Source organism: Scomber scombrus, chromosome 2, assembly GCF_963691925.1.
Source record: "Scomber scombrus chromosome 2, fScoSco1.1, whole genome shotgun sequence".
NCBI classification, from domain to species: domain Eukaryota; kingdom Metazoa; phylum Chordata; class Actinopteri; order Scombriformes; family Scombridae; genus Scomber; species Scomber scombrus.
Genome location: NC_084971.1, coordinates 11,182,876 through 11,208,792, shown reverse-complemented (window position 1 = coordinate 11,208,792; position 25,917 = coordinate 11,182,876). Strand labels below are relative to the sequence as shown.

At 39.9% G+C, this 25,917-nt stretch overlaps 1 protein-coding gene across 5 annotated transcripts; it reads right to left on the bottom strand.

Annotated features, from left to right (window-relative positions):
* Positions 1 to 721: 721 nt before the first annotated feature.
* LOC133988010 (dynamin-2-like) lies at positions 722 to 25,619 on the bottom strand. 5 transcript variants are annotated; one of them, XM_062427547.1, is made up of 20 exons: positions 25,205 to 25,619; positions 22,751 to 22,824; positions 21,704 to 21,853; positions 20,002 to 20,205; positions 18,756 to 18,854; positions 18,412 to 18,572; positions 17,353 to 17,495; positions 17,128 to 17,263; positions 11,863 to 11,930; positions 11,295 to 11,433; positions 9,029 to 9,115; positions 8,823 to 8,893; positions 7,762 to 7,816; positions 6,752 to 6,862; positions 6,150 to 6,259; positions 5,903 to 6,014; positions 5,068 to 5,235; positions 4,167 to 4,393; positions 2,977 to 3,225; positions 722 to 1,224 (listed from the first exon to the last, which is right to left on the bottom strand). In XM_062427547.1, exons 1-20 carry the CDS (start codon positions 25,363 to 25,365, stop codon positions 1,185 to 1,187), a joined length of 2,565 nt encoding a protein of 854 aa, XP_062283531.1. In that variant the 5' UTR covers positions 25,366 to 25,619; the 3' UTR covers positions 722 to 1,184. The 5 variants fall into 5 exon arrangements, with proteins under 5 accessions (XP_062283531.1, XP_062283515.1, XP_062283523.1 ...); XM_062427531.1 differs by lacking the exon at positions 722 to 1,224 and adding an exon at positions 1,720 to 2,698; XM_062427539.1 differs by lacking the exon at positions 722 to 1,224 and adding an exon at positions 1,720 to 2,695.
* Positions 25,620 to 25,917: the final 298 nt, after the last annotated feature.

Here is a 25,917-nt window from a genome sequence, read left to right as displayed (position 1 = left end):
AATTTCTATGAAAAAAATATTTAATGATTAATTCCCACAAATTCAGAACATAAAGTTGAACTCATTGATACAATAAAAAAAGATTTCTCAAAAGTAGCTTCCTACTTTGCACTTTAAACTTTAATTAGCCAGTAAAATTAGTACATTACTTCCTTTTTTCCGAATCTTTTAACCTTGGCACAATTTGTAACAAAAAGGGAACATGTTTCTTTTTTTATTTTGGTCATTTGATAGTTTTTATATATTTAAATATGGTTTTGTTGCATAACACAGGAAGCAAGCAAGTCTTAGACGCACACATATGGACACACTTTATTTTTGCTGGTGTGGCTCCCTCTACCGGCTGACCTTATACAAGAAAGTTGTCATAAAATCATTTACAAAAACGACTGTGACAGGATCTGACATTAAGTGGAAGTTGGTAAAATGGAGAAATATCACCTAATATTTCTTCAGAGACTCAAAAAATCTGTGCAAATTAGACGCTGTGTCATGATGAGTAAGACATCGTTGAAAGAGTAATAATTAACCTTACAGTAGTTGGTACATTGAGGCTTTTTTTTGCTTATCAAGCAGGGAGAAGTGATAAAAGTGGTTTAGAGGAACTCAAGAGTTTTATTTACAGTTGTTACCGTTATGTGCAAACACTTCATGCTGTGCATACTACACAGTATCCAACTATTTAAAAAAGAAGATTCTACTTGTCTGTAAATCATGTTATTCTGCAGCCTTGAAGGAAGATATAACTCTCTCCATATATAACTGTCTATATATATATATTGTTTTCAAATCATACATAGAGATGACTCCTCAATGCTCACTTTTAGTCAGGATCCATCGCAGTATTTATAGGCAAAAAGAATAGCAAATGATCATTGGTACATACTAAATACTGGAGATACTGTATAAGCTTCATAACATACCTTTATGTACAGAGGCTATTGTGCTTATTCATTTGCATGAATATAATTATGTTGTGGACTGAGATCCAAAATGCATGATTGTCCAGCTGCAACCTTTGCCACATTCTATTTCCTACTTTGTACTTTCTTAAATGTCTAATAAAAATAATGCATCATTATACTATTTCAGTGGCTCTTGACAACTTGTAATGCTTTATGCAACAACTGGAGCAGACCGTGTGGCTACAGTCCAAGTCGGAGTGGGAAACATTTGAGTTTCCTTCACCAGTGGTTAGGACGAGCAGGGACATGTGGAGGTCGCCTGTGGGAAAAAGACGATGAGAAGACCATAACATTGTCAGTCAGTTTCTGAATTTAAGTGCATGAGTAATACACAGAGTGGGGCTGCATACCTTTATTCACTCCTCCCCAACTCTGAACACTTCAAAAGTAATGTGTAACACTACTCTGTGTTGCCACTGGCAACTGTGGTAACCATGGTAATTCACAGCTCTATCATAGCTGGCCGCACCCAGAAAAGTAAAATGTTCCTGTTCTGCGCTGCTGTCTCCATTTGAACATCATGCAAATCAAATGGCCATGACATGAACTGCATAGTGTCAGACTCACTGACGTTGGCTGTTATATCAAAGTGACAGGCAGCAGCTGTGTGGTTACTGTCTGTGCATGCAAACTGTATACTGAATGACAGATGCAACAAGAGATGAGTTGTAAAAAACGAAAAAAAACAAAGAAAGGCTTGTGCATGAGAATTCAAGAAAAGAAATGAAGCGAAGAACAAGCATCAGCCACCACACCTTTTTCTATTCCTTTATTGAGTCCATCACTTCTGAAAGACCCTTTTCCATACATGATCCTTTTTTTCCCACTATGGCTTTGTAAGGTGATGATTTATGAAATGATTACTAAATAACTTTTGCTCAAGGCACTTGGATACAAATTTCTCAGAGGATGCTCTGTGGTGGGAGATAACTGTCAGAGGTCACTCTTACCTCAACTATTCATTATCACTAAGACACCAAAAGACACAGCACACTCACATCTGCAGTGCTTTCCACATCACATTTTCCTCCTCTGTCTCATATCTGTAATTGGTCCATGTAAAAGAAATACTAAAATCTAACTATACGATACTTGAGAAAAACTGGTCATTAAAGTAATTAGCCAGAATGTTGAAGCATACAAATCTCACTGGTCAGTCTAATTTTAACACGCTCAGATCTACCAACAATGAAGAAAACTTGATTTTTATCAAAAAGTGCTGCTGACTTATTGAGGTGCTTAGTGTGTAAGGTTACGACAGAACAGTAGCAAGTATTCAACACACGAAAAAATGACTTCTAAAAGTGTTTTCTTACCATTATAAAAAGTCATGAATCATACACTGTTTTAAGACACGTTTCATTTCAAATGAAATAAGCAGAATTCAAGATGACTTGATGGTTCAGAACCTTTAAGTCAATAAAATCATCAGATTGATCCCTTTTTATAATACTTAATGCAGAAAATGTCATCATATACTTTGTTAAAAAGGCTACCTACGCATACAGTCAAAATTACATACATAATGCTTCTGAAATGCACAGACTGAAACAGCATCAGATAATCAAACACAGGAGGAGAGTTTGTAGTTAAAAGGAATTTACATGAAAAACATGTAATGAGAAATATAAAAGTGTAAACAAAAAAGGAATGCGTCTGTTTTCTAGTCAAGCAGGGAGGGCTCTGAAGGACGCATGACAGCGGATCGGTTGGGAGCAGCCGGGGGTCTTCTGCTGCAGGAAGAGAGAGAGGAGGTATTGGGGGAGGGGGGGGGGGGGGGGAGAGAGGAAACATGCAAGGCAAAATATTATCAGATAGTCATGCACTATGATACCCAAACCACCAGAAAGCCAGAACATAAAATCCTCCACCAGCTACTTCCAACTCTCCCACCAGCTTCCCAGCAAAGACACAAAAAGGCCTGAGAGAAAATGTGTGTGTGTGTGTGTGTGTGTGTGTGTGTGTGTGTGTGTGTGTGTGTGTGTGTGTGTGTGTGTGTGTGTTTTTTTACCTAGGGATGCCCGGTGGCAGCGCAGGAGGCACACGAGCTGGCCTGGAAGGGACGAGAGGCACAGAGTTGGGATCGCCTGCATAAGCCGTTTGGGCCTGTGGGGGGCCGGGGCGAGAAGGCACAGGTGGCGCTCCAAATGCTGGTGAGGGGTTAAGAGGGGGAGGAGGACCCGGGGTGGGGCCCCTCACTGCTGGGGGTCGGCTGGGAGGGGGTGCTGTTGCGGAGGCAGGGCGGGACGCTTGGGTGAGACTGAGACGGACGGACACAATGTACTAGAGTTAGTAATGTGTGATGCCATCAACGTTACATACTGCTGACATGTAAGGAAAAACTGAATGATAAGTAATGTCATTATAATGACCTGTAAAAGCCAATTAAGCACATATTTGTATATTGCTTAATATTATTATTGATATTATTATTATCTACATGTAGGTATCTACAAGGATGTTTCTCTGAGCTCATCAAAAGTTTGAGTTTTAGGCGTGTCTCTACCAGCAGGATCTGTGAAATCATAAAATCACGTGGAGTGTGATAAATGAGAAGTGTAATGAGGAAACTAGAAGCTTCCAGTGCACTGGGACAGGACTTTTCTGTAAAGCAGAAAACATCTTGTGTCCAGCAGTTCAATTCTAAAATTAACAATGTTTCTATATTTATAAATTCTGGATTTTTCATTGAGGGAGTACTAGATGTAATTTTATGGATTTTTAAAGGTGGTAATTGAACTTTTATGTTGCGGAAAAGACATTGTTATTATTATAATCACAAATTATTATTGAAATCAGAGTATTTTATATATCTTCAGAGATGACAGGATCTTTAAACGACATAAACCAACATTTTCCTGCCACAAGCTAACTTTACTTAAAAAGCCCAAAAGTCAAAACTAAGCTGTATTACTGTCAGTCAAAGGTGTCTTATAACTTGGAACCACCACTACAAGACCTTTGATCAGTGAGCAACAGGCAACACTCCTGTTTTTCCAGAACATATTATTTCTTACTAAAATACCTTAAAGTAATTTATTTTATTTCATTATTTTGATTCTCTTCATCACTTGCTGATACAGTGTGACACAATATTATCATCAACCTATACCCACTTCTTCTATTCATTTCTATACTGTATATGTCAATAACTGCTGTATAGTAAGTAATCCACTGTTTAATGTTTTTCATGTATGTTACTTTTGTTCCTTGGCGATCCAGGTGTCGTCTACTGGTGGAGGCACTGGAACAGAAATAGTGGTGGTGCTGATGTCTCCAATGATGACCAGGGCCTCTTTCAGAGCGTGGTACATCCTCAGCATCTCATCTCTCCTCTGGGCCTGCTCGGCAGACTCCTCCATCAGGCTGCCCTGGTCCCCGGCTGAGTACAGGTAGGCCAGCAGCTCTGAGTGGATGAAGTCCTTCGCCTGGAGGTGATTCATCAACATTCTTTGTTTAATATTTTGAAACACTTTAAGGAATCTATCATTTTCTTAATTTCAAAAGTCTCAACTTTTATGAGATCATAACTTAATGACACTTCAGCATCGGCCTTTACGGCTATGGCCGACTCTTTACCATAATGTACACATTTCAATATATCTACTAACAGTGAGTCAGCTAAATATCTTCCATACTTTTCCATGGGATCAAAATACTTTAAGTAATAGGAATTATTACATAAATGTTTTCCATACTTTTCTAGACTTGGGAAACACAACATTGACACATTATAATAAAGTTGATACAGTGGATGTGTTTGCAGACAGTTGACTATTTACACATCTAGCAGGCACAGATCAACATAAGCATTTGAAATCATGTTTCTGAGGGAATTATCTGGCTCTAGTTGTTAAATGCTCCACTGTGTTCACCAGCTAGATGATTATTTTGTCTGTAAAATTTCTGGCTGTAAAAACAAAACTATGAGCTAAAAGGTGCTAAAACGCTTGGTAAAGCTGAGCAGAACTATAGAGTCAGTTAAACATTCTCTGTGGGTTCATCACTTTTCACATTTCACATCTGACCCACTGTTTGTATAAAAATACTGACTGATGAGGACTAGTGGCAAAAAGAGACAAACAGAGCAGGAAAAACGTACACTGTTGATCATGAGGTGCATGATGGTCTTGGGCATGAGGTCTCTGATGGACTTGTTGACGATGCCGATGTAGGAGTCCACGAGGTTGCGGATGGTCTCCACCTGCCGCTCCAGCTGAGGGTCCATGGACACGGTGTCGCTAGGATTCATCGCATCTTCGTTCTCAGGCTGGAGACCAGAACAGAGACACACAGACGGAGTAGAAGATGTCATTTTGCTTGTGTATGTAAGTGTGAGCCTTTAAGTACTCTTTTACCTGACAGTGGTTTTAAGTTCATGTCCACACTGATGCAAATACATTTAAAAGTGCTTCTAATCCACAGTTACATCAGTATTCTTGACCACCAAAACAGATTCAGAAAAGCAAATACATTTATACACAAATGGCAGCTTACATGTAAAAAAATATGTATTTTAAAAATGACTAGCGTGGAAGGTAAACAGTGGACAGCAGTGGCCTTGAGACTGCATCTCCAGTTTGTTTGTTGGATCAGTGGGGCAGGTCATGAAATCAGCAATTGTCACCTAAACTGCTTAGTTTGACAGTTCAGTGACTGACAAATATGACTGTGGTTGTACTGTGCTTATAACTCTTAAGTGTCTCTTTGTAACTGTGTGTATGAAGCAGACAGTTGCTGAAAAAAAGAGCCTTTATGCTCTGCAAACATGGAATGAAAACATTTAAAATGAATGTCAAAGAAACTGGAGGACATGTTTAATTGAGTTTCAAACCTGTTCACAAACCTTCTGGCAGTTCTTCAAACGACCACATTTATAAAAATACTGGAATCCTTTGTAAATATAATTAGTGAATGAACTATTTCAAATGTAAAACCTGGTCTTTCTCTGGGTAAACACCAGCTCTGAGGAAAGAGGCTTTCCAGCTGTCCACATCCTCCTGGGTGTCACACGCCAGCTCGATCTGACGCAGGTCTTTATACACGTTCCTGTAAAACACACACACACACACACACACACACACACAAATATACAACACATGAGCAGTCATTATCTTATGATTGGAACAGATGAACATAGAGTTTAAAAAAAATCACAGTTTCAGGTGTTCGTAGTGTATGCACCTCTGTTCAGTGTTGAAGATGGCAAAGACGTGTTTGCTGGACATAAAGCCCTTCTCCACGTCTCTCAGCTTCAGGTTGTCAAGAGGCAGCATGTACTTCTTCTCTTTTTCCTGATACATAACAAACACAAGCACTCAGTGAATATCCTATTTAACTTTTAAAAAAAGCATTTAAAGTTTTCTGAGAACGTCCAACAAGAAATATTTGAATGTCCCAAAGTATGACCATAGTAGGCTTAGCGCTGGGTCAATATACTGATATTGTATTGATATTGTGATATGGAACTATGTATCGTCTTGGATTTTGGATGTTTTAATATTGTGATGTTGCGTAAGTGTTGTCTTTTCCTGGATTTAAATGCTGCATTACAGTAAAATTAAGTAATTTTCTAAACTTACCAGACTGTTCTAGCTCTTCTATTATTTGTCTTCATGTCCACATTACTGATGATTATTTATTAAAAATATTATTATTAACTTAATTTAATTGTAAATATTTTGTGAAAGCACCAAGAGTCATTCCTGCAATATGGTCAGCCCAAAGATAAAAAGAGGCTTAATACGTAATTTTAGACCTATTTTTCCCCCTGTTCGTAGCCTTACCTCTTCATCTTTGTACCAGGAAAGAGACTCAGCAGTGAGGACAAACCAGTAGTCCTTCGACCCTCCCTTCATGATACTGATGTTGATGGTGAGCCAACCTCTGCGGATCACCTGCACATGACAACAGATGACTGAAATACACACCCCACCAGGAAGCAAAAATATCATTAAAAAACAAATGAAACCCAAAACTATTTACAAAAAAACAACAACACAAAAGCCATGCGAGTTTAACTGTGTTCTTCATTAAAAAAAGATCAAATGCCTGCTTGTACCAACTAAAAAAAAACACCACAAACGCAGAGACTAAAAAAGAAAAACATGACAGGTTTCAATGAAAAGTCACCTGCTTTGCATCCCTTTCTGTGTCAGACTGATGGACAAGAAGACAGAGGGAACAGACACACAGGGAAAATAAGCTCACAAATACCCTAGTTTCGGTAGCGTAAATCTGAATATATTTTATCTGTAAATCAAATTTGATTTTGTTGTTTCTCAGAGTCTAGAAAAGCTGTTTTTGTGTAAGAAATCACCCCAGTCTAAAGCAAATAGGACTGGGAAAGAGACACTAGTTGCCAGTAAGAGAGCGACTACTTTTTTTAGTACGATATCCAGTTCATTCGTCAGTGTAATTCTTTCACTTCCCGCTTCTTCGTCGATGACAGCAAACCTAGATTTCTCAGAAAGGCTTTAATGACCGTTGACTCCCCCCCACCCACCCAAAGAGGAAGTGCAGTGGCATAGGGTACTTACAAGAATCTCTCCCTGCGCCATGAAAAGGAGGAACGGTACAGGAGAAAGAGGAAAGGGAAATAAAGAGAAAAAGACAGAAGGGGCACAGACAATAGTATGTAAATGTGAAGCAACAAAGGGGCAACAATGACAGGAGAGATGGGCTGAGACAACAACAGAAAGACAAGGAAATTAAAAAAAAACAGCAGGAGAAAGCAGCTGCTGTGATGCTACAGTGGTGTGAGGGCTTCGTGTGTCTGTTTGAAGCAGGGATTTACCTGATTCGGCATGACTCTCTTCTTGGTAGCGTTAGCTGCCGTCCTCTGCTGGGCACTGCGGGACAGACAGTCAGGAACATAAACTCAGGCAGAACATACAGCACAAATCAAAAACAGGCTACAGAGGAGGAAAACAAACACACCCTCAATTTTTAAACCCCCAAGGACTCCTGATGATAAAACAGTGCACGCGTCCACTCAAAAGTAGGGAAACTTTAATCTGAGGATGATGGGATAGTCTAACAAAATCACATATTACCTATAAACAGGCATCATGGGCTTCATAATCATTGGGTGTTGCCCTAGATAATAATTATAACATACATCCGTTTCTCAAATGTCTGCCATTCCTCTGAGAAGAACTGTGGGGGAGGACAAAGCTCTCATAGAGTGGGCACGAATACCAGGTGTACCCCTTTGCAAAATACATTATGCCTGACTATAAAAAAAAAAATACAGGTATAACTGACATTATACCAGCCAGTGAGCTAAGTGCTTTTTAATCACTGAGCAGAGGACACATTTTTGATGCTAAAAACTTTTGATTCCCATGTCCTGTTGTCTTACTACATACACTTAGGTAAAAGTCATCTTATAGATATTTCATTTCTCTGGTCTTTATTTGCATATTTGGTAATGAGGTCATCCAAAAGTAACAGAAAGTAATCAAGTTATGTTACTTCATTATTGTGATACCTGGATTGGGTTACTGACTACATTTTAAACAGGTAATAAGTAATTGTAAGGGAATACATTTAATTTTTTGGACATATGATATCAACCAGATTAATGCGTATAAACTCTACATCTGTATTAGACTGAATAAGACCATCCCTGGGTGGCATTCCTCCTGACACCTGCCTCATAAATAACCAATAGAGGGTGCTAAAACAAAAGCATGGGCCCCATACATAAATATCCTGGATTTTGTTTTGTTCTGAAACTCCCAACCCTGTTCTGTCTACGCAGTGACTCACTGGATGTTGAAGAGAGTAAGACAGACCTCCATCTTTGCTCATCTTAATGAACCTCATTAATCAATATCTGAAGTAACGTCTTACTTGGCAAATCCAATGAAGTCCTCATGGTTAGTGTTGATGTAGGAGAGCTCAATGTCAATTAACAGCAGCACCTGAAGGGCAAGACATGAAACGTTTTGTACACAGACAAGCGAAGCGAAACAATCTTATAGGTACACTGGACGGTGTCTGTCTTTCTCTCACCGTCTCACTCACACACACACACACACACACACACACACACTCACCTGGCCTTTAGTCTTGCTGTCCCTCTCTCTGACGTAGGTGGTGACGATTCTCTCTGTTTCTTCTCTCAGTCGAGGGTACGATCCCAGCTGTAGACGCACACACACACACACACACAGAAAACACATACACTGCTGCAGGTGCCGTGATTACAGGATACACACCTATGCAGGTTTACACATTACTGTAAACACAACTATGTCTAACCACTGACAGCAAATATACAGTATAAACAAAAATATAAGGGAATACATGGAGATGAGGCATGCATTGATGAGTTCCCTATCAGCTTGAGATTTCTTGTCAAATTGTGATAATAATTTGTCTTTTTCAGCTCAGTGGTAAGAAAAAAGTGAATTAAAAATCAGCATTAGCACAATTTGATCTCAGGCTGATGGTGAGTCTCAACAAATCAGGGAGTAATTAGGAAAAAATATGTCCAGAAAGAGATGAAGGATAGGGAAGGGTCTGGTGAGGTGTTGTGGGGTATTATGGGTGTAAAAAGTGCAGAAAATGGCATATTATTATAGGAAAAATACATCAAAATTTCCCTTGACAGGACAGGGTGATAAACAGCCACAGTTGTGCTATTTTTAAGCAGCCAAATTTCTTAGTGTGAGATTCTGGATCTGATTTTATAAGTGAGGGAGGGTGAGGGGTTGTTAAATCACTGATTTGAGTGCTGATGGGGTAAGCGGGTGGGTTGGTGGGGGTCTGGGATCAGAATGGGGCTCTTAGGTTTGTCATTAAAGTGGGAATCACAGGGTGGGGTAAGTGCTGAGTGAAGCCTTCAAGCAGCGGTGAGAAGTAACGATTGACAACACTAGACAGTGACAAGTTAGTTAATTTATCTCATGTTTTTCTTTATTTCTTTGACTTCCTCATATCATTTTTTTTTCTATCTTTGCATTTGATTTTCTTCCCTTCAGTCTCTTCTCTTCAGTCTGCATTTATCACTTTCTAAATCTGTCTGTCCTGTTTACCTTTTCAGTGCACTTCCTGACCAGGGTGACAAGCTCGGTGACGACGAGGTCAACGCATTTCAGACAGGGGTCTTTCAGCTTAATGATCTGCTTTTTCACTATAGCCTCAAACGCCAAGTCTGGGGTGAAAAGGCCTGTCCTGTGGTGAGGCAGCACGGGAGTCAGAGGTGTAATGTCAGGGGAAAGAGGAGGTGGTGTTGCATGGGCCATAGTGAGGGAAAAAGGGGACGATGACAGAAAAATGAAAGCCCAAGTCGGATGGAAGAGTTTGCAAGAGTGAGAGAAAAATACAGTTTTAAGAAGGAAAAGAAAGATTGAGGAATATGACAAAAAAAGAAAACAGACATTTAGTTAGTTCTACTTCATGTTCAGAACAAAAACAAGCTGCAGGTTCTCCAAAAGTGTTAAATAAGAAACAAACAAACAAAAAAATCACCTGAAGTCTAGGTCAGTGGTGGAAGAAGTACTCAGATTCTTCTTTTAAGTGCCAAAACAATGTGAAAAATACTCCATTACAAGTAAAAGCCAAGTATTAGATGGTTAATACTGCTGCGGCTGGTCAAAGTGAAGCCAACTTTCTACCAACTCTCTAGAGTATACACTACTGTAGTGTAGTCCAGTTGTACCTCACAGGGTCACAAGATCAATAGGCAAGAATAAGTTCTGTTTAACAATTGTGTATTCATTTTCTGGACTTTTCTCTGATATTTGAAGTTTCTATGAAATAGACAATACAAATACAAGTAGACAACTCATAGACATCAGAAATGTGACAAGTTGTTTGGGGTCAAAAGCCAAAACAGCTGGGATCTGTAAGTTTAATCTTTGCTTTTGGTAGACAATACATTTCCTACTGAAATGTAGTGCACTAAAAGTGAAGAGTATCTCATTATTGTACTTAGGTTAATATACTTAGTTACTTTCCACCACTGGTCTATACTGATAGCCAGCCTACACTGTAGCTTAAAACCAAGCCTGCAGCTTGTTTTGTAATGAACCTGCACATTACAGCCCATCTGTTTCTGACCACACAGCCTCTCAGAGACACCACTTCAGAGTACAGCCAGGATATTAAAAATATATCCACTAAACTTTAAAGTGAAATTGTAGAGATACAACCCAAGATGCCAAAATGATGCCCAAAAGCACGATGCTATAAACTAATATGGCTGCTTCATAAAAAGGGGTTGGCACCAAAATGGCTCCAGGTGGCACTAAAGTTGGCCGGTCTCTGTGGTGTGTATGTACGGGTGTGGCAGCCAGGCAGGGGACCATGCAGTGATACCTTATTGGTGCACTGTCTGACTGTGTTGATGAGCTCCTGGATGACCAGGTCGATGCATTTCAGACAGGGCTCTTTCAGCTTAATGATCTGCTTTTTCACTATGGCCTCAAACGCCAAGTCTGGGGTGAACAGGCCTGTCCTGAAGACATACAGATAAGACAGACATGGAGACACGGAGCAGGAGAAGGGTAGACAGACACATGGGAAGGAGTGTGAGACAGGCACACACTCAGGGAAGACATGAGCTGTAAGAAACTGAAGGAAGACCAAATGAGGAGTAGTGAAATTTAAAATAGGAAGAAGTGGAGTGGAAGACAGACATATGGCCGACAAGCATCCAGGGAGACTATATAAACACTGGGCACAGATAAAGGCAAACAAAGACAGCAAAATACCAGACAGATGGGGTATCACATTTACTGGAGACATGAAAAACAGGACAAACGCTGTACTGTAGGTCTTTATAAAGCTGAATAGAACAAACAAACAAGGGAAATAGCTGACAGATAGGCAAACATGACAAATGAGAGGAATAGTATATGTGCGTTTACAGGCTGTCTCAACTTGCCTGACTCCATGAATGTTCTTGATGGCGTAACTGATCTCTTTCCTCAGCTCCTTCTCATCAAACTCCATCTAGACAGTGCAAGAAAAGCTGAGATGTATTTCATGCTATGCAAAATTAATGCAACTTCTAATTATACTGACTCAGTAATACTTGAAAGCAGACAGGAGGAAAAGTCTGTGACACTTCCAATTACTGGATTTATGAATACTTAGGAAACACATGAAGACATCAGCATTTAGAAAGATGCTACATCAGTATAAAACTACTTAGTTATGCTTTCTGCTTTAGCAGCTTGGTTACCCTTAAAAGCAAACCTTGAAAAAGGTTTTATGGTTGAAAATCAACAGGAATTACTCCTTGCTGTATAGTTACAGGTACTCATATTTTTGTACTGGTTCCAAAATATCCAGTTGGCCACATAATGTGTGAACATACAGGTTATCATGTACTGGGAGGAAGTGAGATCTTTTTGTTGTGAGGGTACAGGAAGGGGTATAATTGCTGTTGAGTTTGTTATCAACATGGCAGTCGCTAATAAAGCAGTGATCAAATAACTTCAAACGCTTGTTTTCCTGCCAGGTAACATTGGTAGCAGGGGATGGTTAGCAATTACAGAGTCCTACCAGGATGTCATATGAAAGTCATGTGAAAGTTGGAAGCATGAAGGTGCACTTTGGACCAGAGTTACAGAACTTGACAAAAATAAGCAAGCTCTCCCTTTGGTGTTGGCGCTGTTGAGAAGAGGTGATGGAAATGGTGATGGAAACACCAGTAGATTATATGAATAAAGAGACCAGAGTGAACACTTCATTTGCAGAAATAAACAGACTGAACCTGTGAAGCTTACTCAAGCTTCAAACGGATTATGAGAGACTCTAGTGTATCTATGGCAGACCATATCATTAATTTTGAACAATGGTAGTATCTGAGGCCCAAGTATAAGATGGAGCTTCCTGATGCAGTGTTAGCTTTCAGACTGCTGCATACTACATGCTTGGACACAAGATGACCAGTTAACTCTCAACACGTCCATGTGACTCTTACATCCATGAAGTCACCATTGATGAGATTGTAAGGAAACGTTTCTGATTCCAGCATGGGAATTAACCAAGAAACTGCATATGCAAAAGAGCAGAGATGACAGAGGGGCAAGTCATGGCCCCAAAAGGATCAACAGAAGAGACCATTGCCTGTCACAAATCCACTTGACAGGTAGGGTTGCAGATCAGAATGTGCTGTTTGTCAATCCACATTTCACTGATCTAAGGACTGTGCACACAAAGGTGAGCAAGTCAAGCTGACTGAAGGTAGTAACGCAGGTGAGGTAGAGTATGCAATGTGTGTACTCTGTACACAAAAGAGTCGCCCACTGAAGCAGAAATCTTTAAGAGGTGTTTCGGTTCAGAAATGATCAACACTGCATGCAGAGAGACTGAGTGGTTAGGAATGGCTAGATAGCTATATGACTGGACTAAGGCAGAACAAGTTGAATGACTTGAGGAAAACAGAAACATTCAGATGTAGACCCTTTACATTTGGAGATTGAAAAGAGGTAAATTCCACTACAAAGTTGAAAATTCCTGAAAGAATTGGACAGACTAAGTGTCATATTACAAAGCCTCCATGCTAAGAGTAGGGACAGCACTGGATATGGAAAATAACAGGGCAGTGATGATCAACAAACCTGTAAAACTTGACTTTACAAGCTCTAGTCATTACTCCATAAACATTATGAACAACAAAAACAAGAACATTAAATGGGAGGATCAGGTCTTGGCAACTGCAGAAGATGGCACTCCAAAAGGAAAAAGGAATGAGCATGAAGAAAGTCAGTATGACGATAAAATACTGACAATCTCAGAAAATCTTGTTAAAACTTCAGAAATAATTGGCCATGCTTCCACTGACAGAGGCTTCTAAAGGGTTCAGGCAATAAAGATACAGAATGTCACACCATCCTGCAGAAAACTGTGAGTGAATGTGAAATATGTCAAAGATACAGTAAAACTACAGCAAATCCTACTGTTGACCTTCCACTGACATCTCAGCACAATGAGACTGTGGCTGTAGATCTGCATGAACTTGAACCAGGTGTGTGATATCTCCATATTATTGACCAGTTCATACAGTTTAGTGCAGGCAGCATTCTGACCACAAAGAAATCTTCTGAGATAGTAAAACACTTTGTCCATGCCTGGATAGGAGTGCATGGTCCACCTCAGAAAAAGTTCAGTGACAATGAAGGAGAGTTTAACGATGATGAGAGATACAGCTGAAAACTTGTTTTGAGGAGTTAGAAGTGTCAGAGCTGCAAAACCCACATGTGCTACAGTCTTTTAGCTATTTATGGTAGTCATCTTTCAAAGACAATGGACACTTCATTCTATGAATATAAAACCTGCATTTCTACAGGCAATGAAACTATCACAGGACATTTGCTTCAGGCTCACCCCTGAGAGTGAAGGAACATTATGGAAGCTCAGAAAGTGTGTGCATGGTCTGGCAGACGCTTCTCTGTACTGGTACAACAGAGTAAAGGAAATAGCACTGACTGCAGAAGGAAAAATGTCTCAAGTTGATCCAGCTGTTTTCTATTGACTGTGCGTAACGGGTTCCTGCCTGCCATGTAGATGACTTCATATATGAGGGGGGCACAAAAATTTTCACCACAACAGTGAAAATACCACAGCTCAGGTCTCCATTCCAAGTTGGATGTGAGGAACATGAAAACCTGTTACTGAATAAACTTTGTGAGTGTTGACAGAAAATAGCAAATACACCAGGAATACTATATTCAGCATATGCATACATATGGATCCTTCATGAGCTGTAGGACAAGACCAGGAAGGGAGTTCCGGTCCTCTGAAATGATGCCAATGCGGAAGTAACTTAAAACTGCATTCTATCAAAAGGCCACCAGGGGACGACCGTTTTGGTGTCAAAAGGACTTCCGTCTCTATATAAGTCAATGGAGAATTCACCAACTTCTCACTTGATTTATAACCTCAGTAAACGTTTTCAAAATGTGAAACGCTAGTTTAAAGCCTTCTTCAATGCAGTATGATGTTCATTTGTGAAATTTTGGCCTCCCTGATTTTATATTTGACGATAAAGCGGGGTATGCATTAGGGCGTGGCTACGTCGTGATTGACAGGTTGATTGGTTCACAGGTTCAGGAGGGCGCCTCTTGCTCCTCCTGATGCCCATATAAGTAGAATCCGTGTTTTTTTTTTACCCGGCATGCACCGGAAATTTTCAAGATGGCGCTGCCCAGATCCGAAACTATTCGCTTCCAAGCATGTCACTGCCCGATTTCCGGAGCTGCCCGATTTGCTGTACAGACCGTCTGCGCATGCGCGAACGAGCCGCCATCTTGTATGGTACCTCCACTTGGACAAACTTCATTTCGTCTCTGCCCGATTTCCGTACGGCCAGTTCGCTCGCTTTTGGACACTTCATTACATATATTAAAACCTCCATTTTAATAGCTTTGTTGTGAATCGTTTATATATATACACACAGTACCACCAGTTATTAAATATAATTATGTAAAGTCCCTGCTATGCTCTAGTGCAAATAAGGTCCTTTCTTTCCTTTTAGTTTTTAATTGTATTGTTGTGTATAGCCTACTATATGTTATAACTGCAGTTTAAGGTCCTTTTTTAGTTTTAATTTTATTGTAGTATACATTTGTTTTGTTTTTTTCTCATATCACTATCTTTTTGAGCTGCTGTAGTGGTGAATTGTCCCCACTGTGGGATCAATAAAAGTTTTATCTTATCTTATCTTTATACTTTACACCACTTTAAACTATTTTCTGGTTGTATTCTAATTGAGAGACTGATATATAGTTATAAATATATGTATAAGAATCACAACAAAGCTAGAAATCGGGCAGAGACGGAATGAAGTTTGTCCAAGTGGAGTTACCATACAAGATGGCGGCTCGTTCGCGCATGCGCAGACGGTCCGTACAGCAAATCGGGCAGCTCCGGAAATCGGGCAGTGACAAAGCAGCAGTCCACAAACCAATGGGTGACGTCACGGATGTTACGTCCGTTTTATATACAGTCTATGGACAAGACTCATGTCTTTGTGTGAAGGAAAAGGATCAACTCAGGCCCAAGATAGGCCATATTGTCTGGGTTGCAAGACAGGGCAGGCCAGATGTAATGTCTGACCAGCAACTTGGTGTCAGCCGTTTAAAAATGCAACTTTTGCAAACTATTCATGAAACAGCCAGAATAGTATGTAAACTTAAGTCCAAGAAGGTAGTTCTGAACCTCCAGTACTTGGTTGGAGATAGTGCCTTGAAGAGGATCGTGTTTGGTGATGCCTCAGTTGGTATTCTTACCAACAGAGTCATTCAAGGTGGACATTTTATTGTTCTGCTTGGGGAAAATGGAAAGTTTCCACCCGTTTCTTGACAGTCAAAGGGAATCAAGAGGATTGTGTCTAACACACTTGCAGGTAAATCATTGGCAGTGTCAAATGGTATCGATAATACCACCATCCTGGCGACATTCTTTTCAACTAAATGATGATGCTGAACATGATACACCAATAACCTGTGTCACAGACATCATTCACTGGTTGATGCTCTGAAGTCCACAACGCCAGTCACTGAGAAAAAGCTCCATTTAGAATAAAGCAGCATCGTAGAACTTATCCAAGCATAAAAGGTTGAGCGAGTCCTTCGTTACAACACAAAAAAACTACTTCCAGACTGCCTTACCAAAAAGCAGGCTTGAGCTCTCCAGTTACTTAAGGCACTTAGTGAAGGATAATGCAAACTTGATCAAGAACCAAGTCTCTCTCTGAGTCACATGCTATGACTTATGTTGAGTTTTTTTTAATGTTTTACTTATGTTCTAAGTGTTTGTTGTTTGCAAAAGGAGGTCAAAAGGGACAAAAAATGGTGTGTAATTATTGTTGCAGATGGAGGTCGTTGTGAACGTGGTGGGCGTTAATAAAGCAGTTATCGAATGACTTCAAAGATGTTTTCTTGTCAATTGTCACTAACTGAGCATTATTAGAAATACTCACTCACTCCACAATGAATAGTAGTTGCCACTCCCTTCTTTAATGATTGAAAAGTCCTGTTGCTTGTTTTACTGTAATATAACCTTCTGTTTCATTTCATTTCAAATATTCACTTTTTGTTCATTGTCATATGGACTGTTCTTATGGATCCCAGGAGACGTAACAATCAGCTAATATCAATCTTAATGCCTTAACAAGAATAGACATGATAACACTGATCACCTTCACCAGCTCGAAGGGGAAGCGCTCATGAAAGATGCGGTTGATCTTCGCTCCACCAGACAGGTTGGAGGTGTCCACCTGATCCCCAGATCCCTCGATGCACTTCTCAAAGTCCACGCCAAACTGCTGCACCATCCTGCCGATTGTGTGTTGCACAAAGGAATGTGTTAACTTCTTGAATTAATATGTATGTATGGGTGTGTCTGTATTTGTGTGTGTACTGACTGAAGCAAGGCCTTGGTCTTGCGTGTGGGGTCATCAGGGCGGAAGTTCTTGTACTCATCCACCTCCTTTTCCAGTGATAGCAGTTGGCTTTGCAGCTTACTGCGTAACCCTGGTAAGGTGTCACGGATGTGGTTTGTAAGTTGCTGGAAAGAAGCGGGAAAAAATCGTATTTTACCCAAAGTTATATGATAAGTCACCCTACCTATTCTTATTCTGAATAGTTAGGAATTTTAAAGGCTGTGTTTTATCAACATGTGTTCTTACTTGGTATCAACATTATGTTCAGTGGGATGACAAAGAATCAAATCAGGTAGTTGATATTGATCTAAGACATGTATATAGACGATTACAATGAATTTAAGTAATTCAAGTTGCAATACACAACATTCAGCCACTAGATGTCACACTATAGCACCAACATCTCAGACCAAAACAAATGTGTTTGTTGTTTACTCAATAAAGTTGGGAAGAAAAAGAAAGCTGACAAGTCACCAAACTCAGATCGAATTGTCAAACTAGGCAGTCATCAAATATAGATTAAGATTATTTTCTTTCCTTAAATGCTTTCAGAAATATATTTTAGTGTACTGTTAAACTTGTAATATGTTTGTGACGTGGCCGCCATCTTGGAAAAGGATGTGGAGGACACGGAGGGACTCACACCCATTAATATATACACTCAGCGGGTGCGGCTACCAAAACAAAAAACAGAGAAGCTGGGACAACAACACACACAGAGGGAGTGTGACTTCATTCACTGAGCAGTGAATGAAGGTCATCATTATTCCACTAAGTCTTCAGAAAGAAAATAGTTGTTTGCTGTCATCCAGTGAGGCTGAATGTTATTTATTGCACCTTTAAGTTCATAAGACAGCATTGTGAGGCACTAAATATGTAACTTCCTGAGAGAATATTTCCAGCCTTGGATCTGAATAAAAAAATTAAGCTTACTGTATGTCCTTGTGATTGTTACCACATAAAGTGGATGTAAATTCAATACGATACATGTTAATTATTCTGTTGTATGTGTGTGTAAACATGATCAGGTGTGTGTCTGACCTGATTAAGCGTCTTCTGCAGGTGTGGTGTGCCCATGCGTTCTGCAATGTGTCTGTATGCAGGATGGGACAGGAAGAACTTCCTCTCAGCAGCCAAAGCAGCTCGAATGTCTTTCTTCCCATCAATGTCCTTTTGACTGCGATTGACCACTCCGATGTAACCTAAAGAAATATACAGACAACACACCCAAACAGAAAAATGTACTTGACCTCTCACCCAAATCTAAATGTATCTCAACTGCTGAAGACAAGAATGAAGACAAAAACTAGAGCATCACCTCAATCAATCTGCTGAATTATTCTTCGTGTGTATGTGTGTGTTCGCGTGTGTGTATGTAGTCTCACCCCTGCGAAGAGGCAACAGTTTGTTTTCCAGGATGTCTCGTGCGTCCGTCCCCTCATCCATCAGGTCGAGCTTGGTGATCACACCAATGGTCCGCAGACCTGAAAACAAAGGTGTCATTGTTTTAGTATTTAATCTAAGGTGCAACAGTGTTTTCCGGATTTACACAGACCTTCAACATCATTTAGGCCATTGAAACACTTAATGGAAAAGTGTTTCAGCAGTCTATTTGTAGTTTCACAAACCTAAAAGCAAACTTAATGCAGCACACATTGCTTAAAAGATATAGTCTACAGCCAAGCTGGCAGCTATGTGAACTTTGACCTAAATGCTAATGTCAACAAGCCAACATCCAAAGGAGACTAGTAAACAGTGATTAATGTTTACTGTGTTCACCATCTTAGTTTAGCATGTTAGCATGCTAACATTTCATTATTAACAGTCAACACAAAATAGAGCTAATGGGAATGTCATTATTTGTGTAAGTATTTGATCATAAATGCAGTGGACCAAATAAAATGTTAAGCTGTATAGTGCTAGATGAAAAGTGAAGAAATAACTAAAGTTATTAGGAACATGAATATCTGCTCTGTAATTTCCAGTTATGAGACATTTCAGCATGGACCAAAGTGCCCAGCTGTAGCTAAAAAGAGAATGTATATACCAGCAATAAAGTAAAAAAAGTGAAGTAGTAAGCAATATGTACTGTATAAGTCACTAACGTAAAGCATATTATGAATACAAGTAAAACTCTAAAAAACCCTTAAGTAGAGCAAATTAACTTCATCCTAAAAAATATTCAGTGATCATGTTGCTGCTTTACTTTATGCCTTCATGAACATACTGTAGTCACAGGCCTGTACCTTGAAGTGGTTAATAACATCCTCTGGATTAAATGAAAGATGGCTAAGGTAAAGATAATTCAATTAATTACAGTATATCTCAACTCATTTTATTTAATACATCTAACTGCCAGGAAGTCTTTTAATAACGGAACCATTAATTATTGTGACGAGCTGTCTCCTGCACTGAGGCAAAGATTAATAGAAAGAAGATGAGTGCTAATGGCTGCAAGACACAGCAAAAGTAATTACATTTGTATTAAATTAGAGTGCAAAATGGTTACATTTAGGGAAATATCGAGAAAAAGGGTAACATATAGAAGACTTAGAAGAAGACAGATTAATGTGGTCATATCAAACAAACACATCCTGAAATACAAAGAAACACAACAAAGCTTTTCCTTACCCTGAGGGTCCACTTCCTTCGCAATCTTGAGGGCGTCAGAGTTGGCCAAATCAGTGTTAGCCGGGGTGACGGCCAGGATCAGACAGCTCTCCTTGGTGATGAACTGCATCAGCATGTCTCTGATCTGGTGCTCGATGTCCACAGGCTGGTCTCCCACAGCCACTTTGGTCATCCCCGGCAGGTCAATCAGGGTCAGGTTCAGCACTGAGAGACGTTGATGGAGGAAGGGATGGAAAGGAATCAGTCAGACAAAGGTTGGAAAGCCTTGTGACTGTGTGTATGTGCATTATGTGTGTGTGTGTGTGTGTGTGTGTGTGTGTGTGTGTGTGTGTGTGTGTGTGTGTGTGTGTGTGTGTGTGTGTGTGTGTGTGTGTGTGTCAGAGCTGTTCACAAGTCATTTTTTACAAGTCCAAGTCAAGTCTCAAGTCTTTGAGCTAGAGTCCAAGTCAAGTCTCAAGTCTTTGAGGGTCAAGTCCAAGTCAAGTCTCAAGTCTCTGGTCAAGAGTCCGAGTCAAGTCTCAAGTCTCTCGCCAACACTAAATCAAATTCAAATTCTGACCTTAGAGCTGTACAATCCTTCATCCTGATCAGTTAGCCTTGCGAGCACCTGCCCATGTCTGTTTTTGTGGTGTTTTAACTGTCTGCTGTCACTGAAGTTTGTATGTATGTATCTGTTTGTATGTTGAGATGCCCTCTCCTGAAACTGTAACCAAATCTACCTTCGGCTATTACCTTGACCTAGACCTTGATATAGGACAGTATGAAAATGTATCAATTGTAGGTTCACTATAGAGAATCTACTGCAATGTGATGTGAACAAACATACACTAAGAATTATTTCAATTCCATAACTGTATTTTCTTCAACCATAAAATAATTATTTTAACAATGTTGTAAAATACAACAAAATGAACAAAACATGAACATCACAGAAACACTGCAGTTTAGCACTGTGGTACAAACAGATGTTCATTATTTTTTTCTCCAAGCTGCCTTTTATCTGCTGCTTAACACAACACACAGCAGGGAATGTGTGGGGATATTATAATATATATATATATAAAATGACCATAGTTAACGCAACGTTGTGTTTTTTAATAATTAGTAGCGGAGCCACTAAGTTAGTGGCACTAAATAACGGAGTTGCGGTGGTTTCCTGTCTGAGCTTTCAAAATAAAACCTTTGCTATTGTGCGCTTCTTATTATTATTAACAAACAAATTTGGGGCTTGTCAATTACAGGAGAAATGACGGGAGGGCGGCGGGAGATGGGTTCGAAATATGGGAGAACCAGGGAAAAACGGGAGTGTGAAGGCATTGTATCCAAACGTAATGATCTGAGGCACTCCTGCTGAACTTGTCGCACTCGCCATTGTCAATGTCTGATACTGAAGATGCGCGCTTCACACATGGCGCATGCGCGTGGCATGACGTTGGTGTGTACATCTAGCTCAGAGCCAGAGATCATACAAAAAGATGAATGACAGATAAATAATGAGAATAATAATAATAACATGAAATAAAAGTTGTTCGCGAGTCTCAAGCCTCGAGTCGAAGTCAAGTCTGAAGTCTTTTGAGGTCGAGTCCAAGTCGAGTCTGAAGTCACAGTTTAGTGAGACTTAAGTGCAACTCGAGTCAGAGTCGCGAGTCCGAGTCCCCAGCTCTGGTGTGTGTGTGTGTGTGTGTGTGTGTGTGTGTGTTACCATTTGGGGAGTAGACACGGAGGTTGATGGGGATGGGGGAGATGCCCTTGTTGGATCCGGTGAGTCTTTCGGTCTCTGCTTCAATCTCCAGACGAACCTCATCAAAGTCCACAAACTTGCGGCCCTTACAGTGCAGGAACTCTGCATGCTCTACATGGAGAAAATGAGAGTTTTAGACCAAAGATAGGGTGAAAGATTGATAAGACATGAATATAGAGACAAAGGGAAACTTTGAGGGAGTAAAACATGTTGTTATAGGATGTCAATTTTATAGTGGGTTATTCCATGTGAAATAAAACATAGGCCTCCATCTTGGATTTGCTTCATAATTAATGTAAATAATGTAAACTACTAGGGTGCAAAATTTTAGGCTTGTATCTCTTTTCATTTCTAAGATATGGATCAGATCATTTTCATTGCTCTACATTATCATGTCTTTGACTTGTAGAATAGTTGTCCCACAGTTGCATATTTGTCAAGTCATGGCTTGCTGAAAGTTGTAGTTAAATAAAACTGTGCTTTAGACTGCTATATATCAACACAGAACAAAACAGATCTTTAAATTTTGATATATAATAGTCCTGTTATAGTACAAGATGCATGTCTGAAAAAAAATCTTAATTTCCGATTTGCAAGGCATTAAGAATTGAAAAACTGAATTCATACCTACATTCCAAATGCATATTGCCCACATATAACAAAGCGTACCATAAAACTAATCATGCCAATGGAAAAAACACGTGGAACTTGGTACCTTGAACCAAAACTATATTAATTAACATGTCATACATGCAATGTTTTACTACAGGCCATGACTCATTTTTAAAGCTTCATATCTAAGAAACAAAAGAACGTACAAGCCAAAGAGCTGCACATTAAGTGTTGGGTACAATAACAAAGATGGTCTGTTGGGACATTTTCTAAAATCTGTTAATTTGACCTGGAATGACCCTAGTAGTGAGACAGCATGCTTGTTAGTGTGTGCTTACAGCTGTGCATGTGTTTATATTTGTGTCTATATGTACACAGCAGACATTAACAACTTGCCTGTAATGCTGTTGACCAGTTGCAGGATGAGAGGACGACGGGTGACGATGCCAGATCCTCTGGGCAGAAAGTCCCTGTGGGAGAGAAAGAGATCAAGTTTAACACACCAACAATAAGTATAAATCAAATGTTAAAGTGAGAGCATTTAATATTCTGCTAAACTACTGTATGCGTCTAGCAACTTAAGACAAATGAACTAGAAAAAAACAGCACTTCATTTTCAAACGATGTCAATAAAATAGACCAAACTAACAGTTCAAGCAGTTAAATTGATCCCAGTCTGGTCTTTATTAACATATGCAGGCCCCTGCCTGAGCGAGTGCATTATTCATGCGAGGCAGAGATTGACTTACAACCCTATTCATAATACATACTGCAACGACAACGAAACATGTCTCTCTGTTTCCTCTCCTTGTTACATACACATTCATCAGAATGGAAACTGCTGTTCAATAGAATTGTGATCATTTCCAGGTCACTGACTACACATCTCTCCGGGCCACGACGATATGTGTGTGTGTCTGTCTATCTGTCTGTGAGTTTGCCAGGTCAGCAGCAAAAATTGAGTTCAGTTTTACGGTGACACACGAGCACATTAAGACATACTCATTTGAACACACACGCAAACACACACATACCGCTGTGCCTGTTATCCTCTGCTGACAGAGCATTCAGGAAGTTACACAACAATCATTCCCATCCTCTTTCCTCATCTCTTCCTGTCACTTATGAAAGAGAGACATGAATACTACGATTAGTAGGTAAGGTAAGTGCTAAAACAATTAGACGCTTCATCAATAAGCAGACAGAAGATATATATATATCAGTAAAGATCACAAACATTTGGTCAAATGTGAGGAACTGCTCCCTTATTTGTGTTTTACATCTTTGTATTTTAAGCACTGTTGCTGTTCTTCTTTTTTTGTTTGTTTGTTCGTTTGTTTGAATATTTTATAGTCCAAACCAGTGGTTTTCAACTACAGCCGAAACAATAAGCCAATAACAACAACAAGAACAGAAAAATAATCTGACAATTTTGATTATTATTTAATTGTTTTAGTCATTTAAATCAATCAAGATTTTTTTTCTGATTTTTCTTAGACTAAATAATTAATTGATTAACTTCTCAGTACAGAAATAGATGAATTAACACTGAGGATGAGCTCTGACAGACTAACAGCCACTCAAACTGCATAAAAATGAATAAATAAACTGATCTCACACACTAGTAGCTGCATGTCAGCAGCATCAATAGCAGGCTAATTAACAAACATGAAAACATCTAAGTGCCCATGGTGGTTATCTGGTACCCAGTGTGTCATATACACATGACATTGCAGCTGGTGACATCACTGATGACCCCTGCACAAACACATCAATGCCCCTACTGTCTCCCCCAGCCGCTGCTTGGGACTCGGAGACAAAAGGCAACAGGAAAAAAAGGAGACATGGCTGCCTAATCAACATTCCCTATCTATTGGACAACAAATGAAATCATTCTGAGATGTGGGAGAGTCAAGTGTTCCCATTTCTGGCACCTTCACTAAGAGATAAACACATAAAGCTGCCACAGTTATCTTCAGGAGATTACTACTGCAGCAACAGCACCATCTTCTTCCCCTTTCCCTTCCCTTCTGAAGTGTTTCTATCAACGTTGTATGTTGCTATTTGACTATTTGATGGCGAAACAAACTGCCAAAGGGATTCTTTCCCACTTGGTTACAAAGTGAGCAGACTGATCGGATCATAAGGTATTAATGTAACAGTTGGTTTGTTGCTATTTGTCATCATCTGCTCATTCAGATTCCTTCAAACTCATTCATCAGCCTCACAAAGAAATGAAGCATGGCTGGCATGCAGAGAGCGCCGACTCCTGCAACTTTCAGCTGTATACTCTCTGTTATCTGGCAATGACCTCATCAAACCTGCCAACAACAGTTTGGTACATTCACCCTTGAAGGTAAAATATTGACTTGACATATATAATGTGAAGGCTGTAAAGAGATATTTATAACCTTGTCAATCTCAAGGAGCAACCTTTGTAAATGTTTGACAGATGGGCCTAATATGAAGCAATGAGCTGACAGAACACGGTTTGTATTTCGTTCTACAAAGTGATTTGTTTGAGCTGTATACATTTAGAATATGAATCTGTAGATTAAAGTCACTTTCAAACACTTTTTAAATCAAATTCCTCCTCAGTTTTTTCCCCCCTCAACCAACAGCTGTTTGCTTGCGTAAAATGCGCAATTATTGCTCGTGAATAGCTCAGCTCCAAAATGGAAAGAATCCGTTGGAAAAACGAGAGGCACAGACACTGGAGCGCGTAACCAAGTGCTTAGTTGGCGACTTTTACGCAAAGGCTCGGCTCAGTTTTAACTAGAACAGTCACAGTGAAAAAGTCGACATCCACATTAACAGTGCCAGATTAATCCAAGATTTAAAAGGTACAACCTCCCGACGAAATTCTCCAACACCGAGCTCTTCCCTGCGCTCTGGCCGCCGACGACCGCTATCTGTGGCAGGTCCAAGTTGCAGCTTTGTCCGATGGAGCTGAAGGCGTCCTGGAGCTTGTTGATGAGGGGAATGAGGTCTTCCATCCCCCGGTTTCCCATTGCGGCACTTTGGTTAGCCCACCGGGCTCTATCCTGCTCCCCTCCCGGTCAAATAAGAGGCAAAGGGTCGCTCTCCCAGCAAAGCAAAAGTTGCCAGATGGCACTGCAGTCTGTTGAGAGTTTATTTCATTAAAAACAAGGCAGTCACGAGACGAGATTTTCCTGCAACGGTCAGTGCACAGACGAGATTAATAACTGGTTTATTGCATGACTAAAGTAGCCACATTAGACAGAAAACTTCTGTCATCATCCGGTCAGGCGACACCCAGCCTCCGCCGGAGATTAAAGCTCCGCCTCCAGCATCACAGTCCTCTGTCATTGGTCAGCTGGGACGTCTGTCAGTGCACGACCGTGTCAACATTTTTATATTACCATAGTTTATAGACTTTGTCATAAGACCCTCTTTACATTTGGAGAAGGATATTTTCTAATTTTAGTATATTTTGTCATATTTTAGTAACAATCCTCCACACTTTCAGATATGTTTGCTTTCATAATTGCTGTTACTTGTACATTGTAAAATGTAAGTTCACTCATGCTGTAAAAAAGATT

What these genes read in the sequence shown, in the direction of transcription:
- LOC133988010 (XM_062427531.1), bottom strand. Translation starts at nt 25,365, where the DNA reads ATGGGAAACCGGGGGATGGAAGACCTCATTCCCCTCATCAACAAGCTC. An exon ending in ACTGGTCAACAGCATTACAG is followed by an intron (nt 21,854 to 22,750) that starts GCAAGTTGTTAA and finishes TTCTCCATGTAG; the next exon opens with AGCATGCAGAGTTCCTGCAC. An exon ending in ACAGCAAGACTAAAGGCCAG is followed by an intron (nt 8,894 to 9,028) that starts GTGAGTGTGTGT and finishes CTTGCCCTTCAG; the next exon opens with GTGCTGCTGTTAATTGACAT.